At 32.4% G+C, this 12,638-nt stretch overlaps 3 protein-coding genes across 4 annotated transcripts in view; 2 read left to right on the forward strand and 1 right to left on the reverse strand.

Moving 5' to 3' along the window:
• On the forward strand, positions 1-1,601 carry LOC100572734 (retinal dehydrogenase 1-like; the record flags this gene model as incomplete). Its single annotated transcript, XM_003243518.3, is given in 3 exon segments — positions 1-98; positions 1,309-1,383; positions 1,449-1,601. Coding segments are annotated over 3 exon segments (231 nt in total), but the record flags the coding sequence as incomplete, so codon positions are not given.
• The window catches only part of LOC100168654 (lysine-specific histone demethylase 1A), a 491,143-nt gene that overhangs the window by 461,174 nt on the left and 17,331 nt on the right, over positions 1-12,638 (forward strand). The window lies entirely within an intron of this gene.
• Ndufb2 (NADH dehydrogenase (ubiquinone) 1 beta subcomplex, 2, 8kDa) lies at positions 4,011-4,407 on the reverse strand (the record flags this gene model as incomplete). Its single annotated transcript, NM_001163352.1, is given in 2 exon segments — positions 4,011-4,185; positions 4,254-4,407. Coding segments are annotated over 2 exon segments (223 nt in total), but the record flags the coding sequence as incomplete, so codon positions are not given.

The following is a 12,638-nucleotide window of genomic DNA, read 5'->3' on the forward strand; positions in this document are numbered from 1 at the left end:
GCTAATGACACTAAATATGGATTGGCTGCTGGAATATTAACTAAAAATATGGATACTGCCATGAAGTATATGGACAATATTAATGCTGGTTCAGTTTGGTAATTATTTAACAGTAAATATAAACAAAATGGTTTAAAATCTGGGATATGATTTAAAATACTTGTGAGGTTAGGGGATAGAAAATATTTAGAGGGCTTCAGGAGATTTTTTTTGGTGTGTCCCCCCCATAGACCGGCCCATCCTATACTAAATACATTGATAGTCGCATGCCAACATAGCGCAGTGATGCAGCCCATTTATGGATCAGTGCTACCATAAAATCTTGCATTCGGTGTATTAAAAAATAACTTAACTGGATAACAGTATTATAAAAACGTACGAAAACACTCAAAAACACTACGAGATAATATTATATTATAATATTAAAACGATTATTTTTTTACCGTATCAGAGTAACTCAGTAACCGAAAAGCGCCACCTATCATGAGACGGCGGAAACGTGAAGAGGGCCGGTCTATGGTCCCCCTATTTACGCTTATAGTCAAAAGTATACTCCATCACCATTTTATGGTAAACTCATCTATTAGTAAAATATTTTTAAAAAGACCCTAATAATAATATACATATAGACGAATATTACTTTCAAACATTTACTGCAGGATTCAATATAATTTTCTTAGCGCAAACAAGTGGCGCTTAAATACTCATTTAAGTTTAAAATGTATATTGTTTACTTTATACAACACATTTCTGGCCCGTCAAAATCTTATAATATAATAAATTATATAAAATGCTAATAAGCTAAATTTAAATAATTATTACAAGGTTATTTCATAATATTATGAAATTCTCATTACCAAGAATCAATATTAATATATTACCTATGTTTATTAATTGGTGATATTTATAAAGTTGTATCAAGCATTTTGATTTTAAATTTCTAATCAAGTTCAAGTCTCAAAATGAGTTAACTAGACTTGGTTTATCTATTTTATATTTTGTACACGGTAGTGTCATTATTTTTAAAAAGGCATACTTTATTGGGTTTTGAAAAACTTACATTTATAATTATAATGCACATTATTGCTTATTACAAAAAAATATCTCTTGACTCTTTGATTTTAACATTATGTAAAGTAGGAAGGTAGGATCTAGAGTCTACTAATATTTTACATGATGTATATTAAAGCAATAATTAAAAAAATACTGACACATAATTTATTGCATTGTCAGTTTTACAACATAAATAATATTAAACTATAAAAAAAAAAAAATTATAAGTTTTCAAGTGTTCATAATAAATTGCAGGATTAACAGTTACCTTGTCTATTCAGCACAAATCACATTTGGAGGATTTAATCAATCTGGACTTGGCAGAGAATTGTAAGAAATTTAAATCCTACATATTTTTATAAGACTAATTAATTAAACCACTGTTGTGTTCACAGAGGAGAAGATGGTTTAAAAGAGTACTTGGAAATCAAAACTGTCTCAATCAGACAATAAGCTTCATACAATATAACAAGCAAATACAAAATATATATACGTCAATATGTAATTTAAATATTCCTTAATTTTATTATTAAAAACAAATCTTTGAATTTTTTTAATTTGTTTATTGATATTACCTTATATTTTAGATTCTGAGCGGAGCGAGGAAGCTAGTGGTTTTGCAATTGTGTTTATTCTTTTATTTTATTTTTTTATATCCTTTACACAAAATCTCTACCAGAAGGAGTGCTTTGATTTCAACATATAGATCTTATCTTTTAGCAAATTGGATCAAGATGGTACTTTAGGCAGGTCATTTTTTGATTTTCTCAGTAATTTTCTAATGCTACAGGAAAAACCACCGAAAAATTACGAAAAACTGCTAAAAATGGGTTTTTAAATTTCTAACGCTTTGTTTATTACTATAGAAACGAATAAAAAATAATAATACATATTATAATATAAATTCAACTTACAGGATATAATAAATAATAACAATATCCAGACTGACAAACAGTTTCCACTCAGAATCGTTTTTCTTATACAATGATATATAATTGAATTCAAGTTTAATACATTCCTTTATACATTGGCTCACTTGTAACCTAATGTACAGCAGAGCGAAATCCACTTACCCACTTATTTTATTTATTTTATAATTTCAACGTCTGACGCCAATTTTACAATGATATTAGATAACATATACATAAAGACATGTTGGTACTATAACAATTCTTAAGTTATATATGAGTAGTAGAGTAAAAATAAGTAATATAAAGCATTACATGTAAAAGAAAACAAGAGAAAAAAGAAACTTATAAAATAAAATAAATTAAAATTATTACACAAATAAACACACACACATATATATATATATACAATTACTATTTTACTATGGTTTTAAAGTAATTAACTAATAATCTATCACTGAGATATTATTTGAAAAATAACCAAATATATAAGAAACTGCTAATTAGAATCATAGACCTTTGTGGCAAGGGAAGCCAACAAATATTTATATAGTTTTTCCCTACAAGCTGAATTGGAAGCTGTTGGTTCCATGCACCAAAATTAATAATGATCTGCTTTCTAGGAGAGAGTATAAAAACGCTGTCCGATCTGCATTTTGGCCGAAATATAGTTTGTTATAGGTATTTTTATTAATAAAATTTTATGATTTATGATAGGTAATATTTATATTAAATTTATGGAGAAAGCTGATGCATACCTGACTACTTGATCCAGCTCTTAGTTGGAGCAACAACTCAACTGTGAACCTTAGTTATTCGCCTCAACCAATAGTCATAGGGGTTATGAATGGGATACCTACTAGACTGTATTTCAGCAACTAACAAACTTAATTGTCCAGTTTATAAATACCTATAACAATAATAACAAGCTTTTAAAATTATAACAACATATTTGAATATTGGTAATGCTTGGAATTTATTTTAAATATGAACATTCTATATACTGTATATATCATAACACCTAAATCCATTACTTTACTCACTTTTTGTTAACTCTATTTCCACAAGTCCTAAAATATTTGTTGTATGCGAATGATTCAAAGATATTTCATACAATTAGATCACCTACAGATTCCGTCCTACTTCAGAGTATTTTTACAGGCTGGGTTTCTCATTTAGGTCTATCCTTAAGGCTTAAACCTTACTAAGTATAACCATAGACAAGTATATAAAAACGTTATTTTATTATTTGAGTCAGTTGAATGCCTTTGTACTTATACTATGCCCTTGCCCGTTCTCTTCTTGAATATGGATCTGTGGTTTGGTATACGTATTTAGTTAAAGACCAGCTGCGATCCAAACTTGTCCAAAACAAATTTTTAAACTTTATTGCCTTCAAAATGAATATTTACCACGAACCTCATGATTACTCTAACATAAGATAAGTTTTAAATATCTTGCCGCTCGTTGTGATAAAGCAGACTTAGATTTTTTAAAGTCAATTCTAATGGTTCTCTGGACGTTCCTGATCTCCTTGCTGCCATTCCTTTCAGAGTTCCTTCTTATTTTCCTAGAAACCAATTCAAATTTCATGTTTCAACCTCTTATGGGCACAATCAGACTCTACATCGCATGCTTAGAGCTGCAAACAACCAATAGTCCTCAGGCCACTATTTCTACTTTACTTTTACTAAAATACTGCTAACCATATTATATGTATACTCTGAATTATTGCTATCTAAATTATTTTTGTATTTAATTATGTAACTATAACCATACATACACCTTATTACCATATTTGTAAACTATGTAAAATTGCCACTTGGCGTTTAATAAACAATAATAATATATAATTTACTATTATTTTTAACATGTGAAACATATTAAAGGCTATTGGTCTTTTAAAATTTGTATTGATTTTAGCATACAATACTGCACTGTAGTACCATAATATTGTTTAAATTTGAATACTATAGTAACAGTTTATAGACAGTTTTTAAGGTATAATTATAATATAGTAATGAGTAATAAAGTAAAAACACACAACAATTAACAATCAATGTAATATTTATTTTGGATTATTCACTTTTTCATAGAACTTTTTCTGGATTATATATTGTATACTACATTTAACTGAATAAATAATAATATATAATTATTCAATTGGTGGTACTCCCAATTCTTCATCAGTCCATTCTGAGTAATCAGGATATGGAAAATCTCCCTATAAAGATACAATCAGGTATAAAAATATATTATAAAATAACACCATGTCACGTTAGAAATACATACAAGCAAATGCTCAGGTTCAGAGTAACATTTATACAAAACAAATGCCAAAACTATTCCCATTGAAACGTCGGCAATAGTATTATTCCTCTTATCTTTTTCGGTAAATGGTATTTGGTCACGATAGTGGAAATCATAGTTTAGATCTAATACATAGCTAAAACAAATCAGTAAATATACATTATTTACATTATAACTACTAAGATTTAAGAGGGCGCTACACTGGCATGCATTGTCTCTATCTTACAGACTCATGACTTGAGCGCGGATATTTAGGTTTTACATATTTTTATTGGCTTTATGCAGCTCTACGAGGATGAGAAATGTGGACGATTTATCCATCAAAAATTTTGTAGGAAAAAATTTATTTTGCATATTAAAGCATATTTGGGACATTAGAGAATATTTGACCTATTTTACATATTTTATTATTGTTTCTAAAACATCATATATATTGTTAATTTCTCGATTTGTGATTTTTTTCTACCAACAATATTTACAATAAGTACATCACATTTTTTATATTCAAATAACTTAGCTGTCACCCAAGGGTATGCAAGTTATATATTGTTTTTATGAATTATTTTGAAAAAAAAAAATATTTGCATATTTAAAAGTTTAAAGCATATTTAGAGAATATTTTAGGGGTTTTTTTAGAGCATATTAGCATCATATTTTAAGCTTTTAAGAACCTAAAAATCCGCGCTCTAATCATGACTATATATGTATATCATTCAAAGCACAACTAATGGAATCCGGCACTGGTAGAAGACATTATATAAGGGTTATCGAAAGGCAGAGACGGGGTACTGCACAGTGCACTGCATTGCTGCTGTAGCTCTACCGCAGTCGGAGGCGATCTCTTTTCGGAGATCCTACGACATCGCGTCTGCACAAGTAGCATAGAATTTAAATTGTTGTTTTTCGACGACCGGCTCTATGCCCATTATACTAGCTGGTTAATGGTGTACACAACGACGGAAGAATATACAAACACCCAATCGTGTAATATAACACCCTGACGATTTATCTAGAGTAAATACTCATCTCGTTCGCCGGTGCCGTTTTATACTGTATAATATATATATGGTATATAAAATATGTTATTGTGTCGTCGTCGTATAATGGAAATGTCGTGAACGCAACGCGTATGTATAGCGGCGGTGAGTGTTTCTCGCGGAAAGGATGAAAAATAAAGACGGAGAATAAGACACGTCCGGCCGACCGCCGCTATGTGTTGCTTTGATAGATTTCTTTGGATTTGTCTTAATGCGCGCGTGTGTGTGTGCGTGTGTGAAAACACGTTTTTCTCTCTCTTTATCTTCACCGTTCTCCGTCTTTGGCGATTGTTTTATGGGCGGCGGCGGCGGCGGCGTATGATAATTAAGTGGATTCGGGAGTTCCCGGGGCACGGGCGACAAGAGAAACGCATTTACTCGGGTGACGCCTACAACGCGCCACGTCGTCGTCGTCGTCGTCCGTCGTGTGGCGTGCGAGTGTGTTGTCGTTCGGTCGTATTTTTCTCTTTCCTTATTTATTTTTCGGCGGTCATTTGTCTCTCGGACGCGACCCAACCATACAATAATAATAACATCATACACTACACTGGCACATTTCTGTTAAATCTTGTGCGCGGGCAGCGGTGCGTCATGTATACTGAGGCGGTAGTGGTGGTGGTGCAGGTCTTTATCCTGCTCTTGCAGCTCGTTTTTCATAGATTTTCTTCTCCTCGCTCTGATCCTATATTCTTAGCCACCGCCCTCCCCAACATTAGGTTTTTTGTGACGGTGACACGCTTTTACGCCACATACGACCGGGTACTGAATACGTAATCGCTACCTACACACGCATCCTGGACCGCACATATATACGTATATTGTATTATATAATGTATAGGTTACCTATACACCGAGGGACGAGGGTTGTCGATTGTCGTAATTTCAATTTTTTTTTCTCGAAATTAATGTTATAGTCTAACGGCTGAACTCCGAGTAAAAGGTAAATTAATTCGATATAAACAAAAGCCACACTATCCCGGTTAGCGGTTAGGGGTATTCGCGTTTCTCGTGGCCATCCTCTCTTGAACCTGAGTCTGCAAGTAGGTAACCTATACGTTTACGGTAACCTATAAATTTGTCTGTTATATTATATCGTTCACGTGGGCATGGGTGGTTTTTTACACTATTTTTTATTGCCGGGATCAGTGCGAGCTGTTTACACGACTCGCGACAGTATATTTCACTATAAATCAAACTATCGACACAATATATTTGAATATAATATACAATATACATAATATAATAACGTCCACTATTTCGCAATATTTTTTTTATTTTACAACTCTAGTACACCTACGACCTACCAGCTACCAATGTCAGTAAATATCGAGAACGACTAATTGAATAATTTAATATGCTTAATCTGCATTTGCATTCGCGAATCAACAGTGATGAAAAAATAACGATTAATTATTCATAAATCCACCTGTACACCTAGGCACGATAAATTATACATAATATATACGCCATACGGCGTCTACTGCAAGTCCTCGACGTATTGCTCAGCAGTATCGATCGAGATAAGATTTTTTGATCGCTTATATGTGTAGGTTATAAGTTGTATATATTAGGTACCTACCTATATAGGTACTCGAATGGTTACTATTTTTTCTCGCATAATATATTTATATCAATTAAAGTACCGTGTCGTAGTCGCGTTATACACCATCATCAGCTATTCATAATATACGTTTAAATATATACGTTTCGATTTTATCGTCCTGGAATCTATATAGTAGTATTTTATACTATTAGTACCTACCAGATAATCGTCGAATTCGACCACACTATATTATAATAACATTATAGACCATGTTATTATAAATTATACATTACAATATTAGTAGGTATATTATACAATACAATATATATATATTGGACTATTGTGTATATACCATAGCTATGTAAAGTTTCGCGGTCATCGGAGTTTTTCGTCCTACGTAGGGACCACGGCGCGCACGGCGATTTATCGTCTCTATATCCAGAAACCCATTATCGACTGACAAGAATACCACCACCGAACGGTACAATATGATAATTCTCTGTCAAAGGTGTAATGGTAATGGTAATAATAATAATAATACATTCTCATCGCCAACGATGGTGCAGTGTGTGTGTGTGTGTGTGTGTGTGTGTTAATGTGTGTAAGTGTGCTATCTTCCGCGTGCTTGTATAATATAATAATAATAATAATAATAATAAGTATAGCTTGCTCGATTGTGTGCCAACTCATTTTTGATATAGAACACGTATATTATAATATATAATATAATGTACTATGTTCAAACAGAAAATCCGATTCGCGTAAATTGTTCCATTGACATTAGAGTGTCGTAGTGTCGTACATTATATTTCATTATGTAAATATCGAATTTTTTCGTAATAAATACCAATATATTATTTAGCTTTGAAGTCATGGTAATAATAGCGATTTAAATATTCAAGATATTACATAATAACACTATTATTTCGTATAATACATGTAAATAAATTGTTTATTTGTACATCGAATATATTTAAATCACTATATAAACACACTTTTTAGAAGTATATATATTAATTATAATCTGTAAAACGTAATATAGTATAATGATGTACAATGTTAGGTACATATATTATTGTAATATAAACTAGCCAAGTCATTGAATCAACGATTTATTTGCTAAGTACAAACGGAAAATTGATTGTTATAAAGTTATGAGTTATGACTTATGAGTATGATCAATCACATATTTTGGAGAAAATTATATTGTTGACAATTAAGTTAATTTGTTTTTTAAAAATCATTCGTCCCTTAGCCCTTCATATTATTTTGTAATGTTAAATAACAATAAATAAAAGTAATAATAATTAATAGCAAAATTTAATGTAGGTAAGTACCTACGAAAGGTATACATAATAACGTAAAAGGTAATAAAGTTTATCAAAGAAACGGCGAATTAATTTTAGTAGGTACCTACTTTGAGTAATATTATTTTCCTTTTTCATAATTTGCTGATACTAAACTAATAAAAAAATATTTCATACAAAGGACTATAAAATAGAACTATTTTTATCAACCAACTATTTTAAATATTAGATTTTTTAATGGATTACTCGGCTATATTGGTATCTACTCTAGTTTGAGATAATTGATATAATATTTAACAAAATTGAAGTTATTTCTCCGCAGTCATTTTTTTATTTTGATAAAATAATAATCATTAATGAACAATATTTAAATAAAGTATCTTTTAAAAAAAGTTTTAGAATTAATTAATGAAGAGAGTCAATAGATTAATAAAGATAAAATATGTATTTATCCATAGTTAAAAACGCTTGAGCTTGAACTGTATAAATATTGAATCTCAATAATTCCACTTTAATATATATTTTAAATGTATTTACATAATTTTTTTTTTATTATAAATAACCATTATCAAGTATACACATTATTATTTGGATATATATATATTTTTTTATAAAAAAATATCCTATAATTGGGGGTGGTATTTTCTTTCATTTTTTTACTCGTGTATGGGTCTTAGTTTTTTAAACGCTAATGATGTGATAGATTGTTTCATTTTTGTCCAGATATATTATAACATCACAGCACACCGTACTTCATAAATTCGTTCTATAGCGATAGGTACGCCTTGTTGCCGTACACTACCCTGCGTGCATCTTAACCTGTTTTCGGAACACTGTTGCAGTGAAACCTCTTAATACCGGACACACTCTGATATTTTTTCCACTGCTATTCTGCTGAGCGTTCGGTTTATAGTTTGTTCCCAAAACGCCATCCGTTATTTGGAGATATAGGTGCCTGTTAGAGCAGGTAATTACTAGGTATAGTTTCACTATATTTAAAAAAAAGAATACCCAAGAAATTCATGGGAGTTTGTGAGTACCTACTGCAAATTGCAATCGAGGGCGTCTTGTTGAAAACACTCAAACGTCACTGCTGCCGACATCATACTGCAGCGTCGGAAGCTATAGCAGGCGATTTCATATACCACGGTCGCGGTGGAAATCTTTGCTTAAACATTGGCGGCCGCAGCAGAACGGACCGCGATCGGAAAATCCTATTAATTATATGCGCTTGGGGGCTCTGGACACGGAATGAGCTCGCAGCGGCGTCTTGAAGCGCGCGCACGCGATCGTATCGCATTTCGCGTCATCCTTGGGGTTGCGATGTCCGCAATGACAAAAGACCCCGTAGGGGCGGCGGTTTTGGAATTCGCTATATTATTGAGGTGTATATTAAATGCATATATCCCTGTAAACAATATAATAGTTATAGCAGCAGTAATAATAATAATAATACAGTGTCGGGCGTGGGTGTATATATATATATATGAGACGGACGGATGGACGGTCGTGTCACGTTCCTAATTAAAATTACTAGTCCGGCAAAGCCGCGCGCTCGGGATATATATAATCGAACTATCATGGGCACAGATACGACGGAGGAAATGGTGGCGAGCGGCGAAGACGAAGACGAAGAAGACGACTGCAAAGAGACTATATATACGGGGGTAATACGCCGGGCCGCTGGGGTGGCGCGCCGCGAAGGGTAGTAGAGTGTTCGTGATTTGTGTGGCCCGAGGCCTGTCCCCGGTCGGCGGCGGCGGCGGTTATATTGTGCGACAGTAATACAATAATATATTATATTGTATATATACATATATACGTACTGCATAATATAATGTATCGAAGGGGGAACGATATAGACACGCGCGAGCTGCGTTGTATATATAGAGCTTTGCGTTTATCCCCGCGACGTTATCCTCCCCTAATAAATATAAAATATATATATATACATTTGCGCGTGTATATATTATAATCCGCCGGTGCCCCATTAAGTGTTACGTGTTTTCCACCGTGGCGTAGCCTAACCTTTAGTACCTATCTACTTCGTCTATTATACGTGTCGAATAATATATTGCAGTGGTTCTCTGCAAATCGTGGTACGCGTACCGCCGGTGGTACGCAGAATGCTATACTACACGGTGGTACACGGAAAGCCGTGTGGTGCGGTAGTAAGAAAAATAAATAAATATTTTTACCAATGTTCGTAACGGATCTATATTATTTTTATTTTGTGTAAACGGCTGGTACCTTATTATATACGCGTTAAATGTGCCTAAATTATTATTTTTACACATTATTATCATTAAAAATGTATTGAGTATTGACTGTATTTTGAATACCTATAAGTAATTCTATGCTTAGTCATTACAGTGGTAAGTAACATGATCGATCCATAATACGGCACAAGAGTGGTATACAAGAGAAAAATGTCTTATATAGAATACCTAACATATGTCTTAATATTTTATCTTTAAAATCATTTCCCTTAAAGGATCTCTCTATCAAAGGAACACTACCAAGGAATCCAAGTTTTAAAAGAAAGTAATGTCGTGACCTACTTCAAATATATAACACATAAGTGCTGGCCACTGATTTAACTAGGTATATAATACGTTTTATTAATTTATTAATATATCTGGCGTAGGCGCCACATTAAGGTAGATATAGAGTAGTCGACAGGTCTCCGGTGTTCGTCGTTTTAATATATGCAATATGCAAGCTTGTAACTACACCGCATCAAATACATATTTTTTATACTGATCTACAATTTTACCCTCTAAAAATTCAAATACGTAAGTGCACTTGTATATACATTATATATCTATAGCTATATATCTATATATTATATATATAGAACGAAGTCTAAACTTTGAAAAAGTAGCTAATTAAAAGAATCTAGACAATTATTTTCATTTTGGAATGGTCTATCCGTGCTTGGATATAAAATTGAATATTCTCCTTTATTACAACTTACAAGCTACAAGTCTTTGGAAATTGGATCCGCTTTGGTCCCTTGTCCGTTATTACTTACATTAATTGGTTTATTATTTCCTCCTATTGTGACTTCAATCATACGATAAATTGTATATAAATACATTGATTTTTCATTGAAAGTTAAACGACGCGAATAAAGTGTCTTCTGCATCGTGTGACACACATTCTGATATTATATTATATTATACAGACTTAATTATTTTAATCGAGAGACGATCTTACGGTTAGTTACCTACTGATAATTATCATCGATGGTTTTAACTAATTGACGTTTTTATTACGGTCATAAATATTATAGTTTTCTCCAATTCACACAATGTCTATTATAATATACTGTTTTGTATAGGTACATAAATAAAATGTAAACACAATAATTACGATAATATATGAATAATTTGAAAGATATTAACAGATCAATATCAACTGTTACAGGATAATGGGTTATGATGTTAACAAGACACGTTTGATAGTTTATAAATAAATGTTGGCTACGTGTTATTTAAATATTCGAATACTTTCAAGTTTTGAGGGATTAAACACTACGTAATATTTTTTTCTAAAATACTATAATGTATTTGTGTCTCTGAAGACTAAAGACTAAACAAAAACCGAAATTCTACGAATAATAAGACGCGGTAGGTACTATAGCCTATAGGTATATATATTTAGAACCCGTTTGAATCCATTCGTTCGAATAATCCGAATCCACGATTGGCCGTAACATGGCCGTAACGATTTAAGCTCCGTTTTGTCGTGTAAAGATGATAATATAATACCCTATAATACCCATACAATAAATTATTGTTGGTATAATAATAATATGTATTATGTAATAATATAATAATTATTATTATAGTCAATAGGCATTGATTACACGATATGCCATATAACTGCTGCTGGTACTGCTCGCACGAATCACACAATTCAGTGGCGACGCACAAGACCTGAAGGGATTAGAAGCAACTATATGTATATTATTATTATTATTATTATGTGTTTTGGGTATTATCCGGTAATAATTCCTACGATTGACCTGTGTGCACTTACAACCGATTACGTCGTCAGTCGAACCTGTCTAAGTCTTTGGCGTGTTGCAGCAGTGGCTATCGAATATTGTTGTTTGACCATAATATACAATCCGCTGCAATATTCGTAATTTATTTATTCAATTCGAAGATAATATTATTATATATACTACGACGTATGCAGTATGCTGTGGTAATGTATATTTGTGTGTGTGTGTGTGTGTGTGTGTGTGTGCGTAAGCGATTCACAGCCAAATCTATCGCACTCACAAAAATGTGTGCAGTGTTCATAGGTTATAGTAGTGTGTAAATCATAGAAGCAAATAGGAGAGGGGCTTTAGGGGGAGGGGTTAACCCCCTCCCCACCCCTAACAAATAAATTTAATAGTCCACCAAACATTTCCTTTTATGCTTATTCAATGCTATTATAATAGTCTTAGCCCCCCCCCACCCCAACC

This window comes from Acyrthosiphon pisum, chromosome A2 (assembly GCF_005508785.2).
Source record: "Acyrthosiphon pisum isolate AL4f chromosome A2, pea_aphid_22Mar2018_4r6ur, whole genome shotgun sequence".
Taxonomy (NCBI): domain Eukaryota; kingdom Metazoa; phylum Arthropoda; class Insecta; order Hemiptera; family Aphididae; genus Acyrthosiphon; species Acyrthosiphon pisum.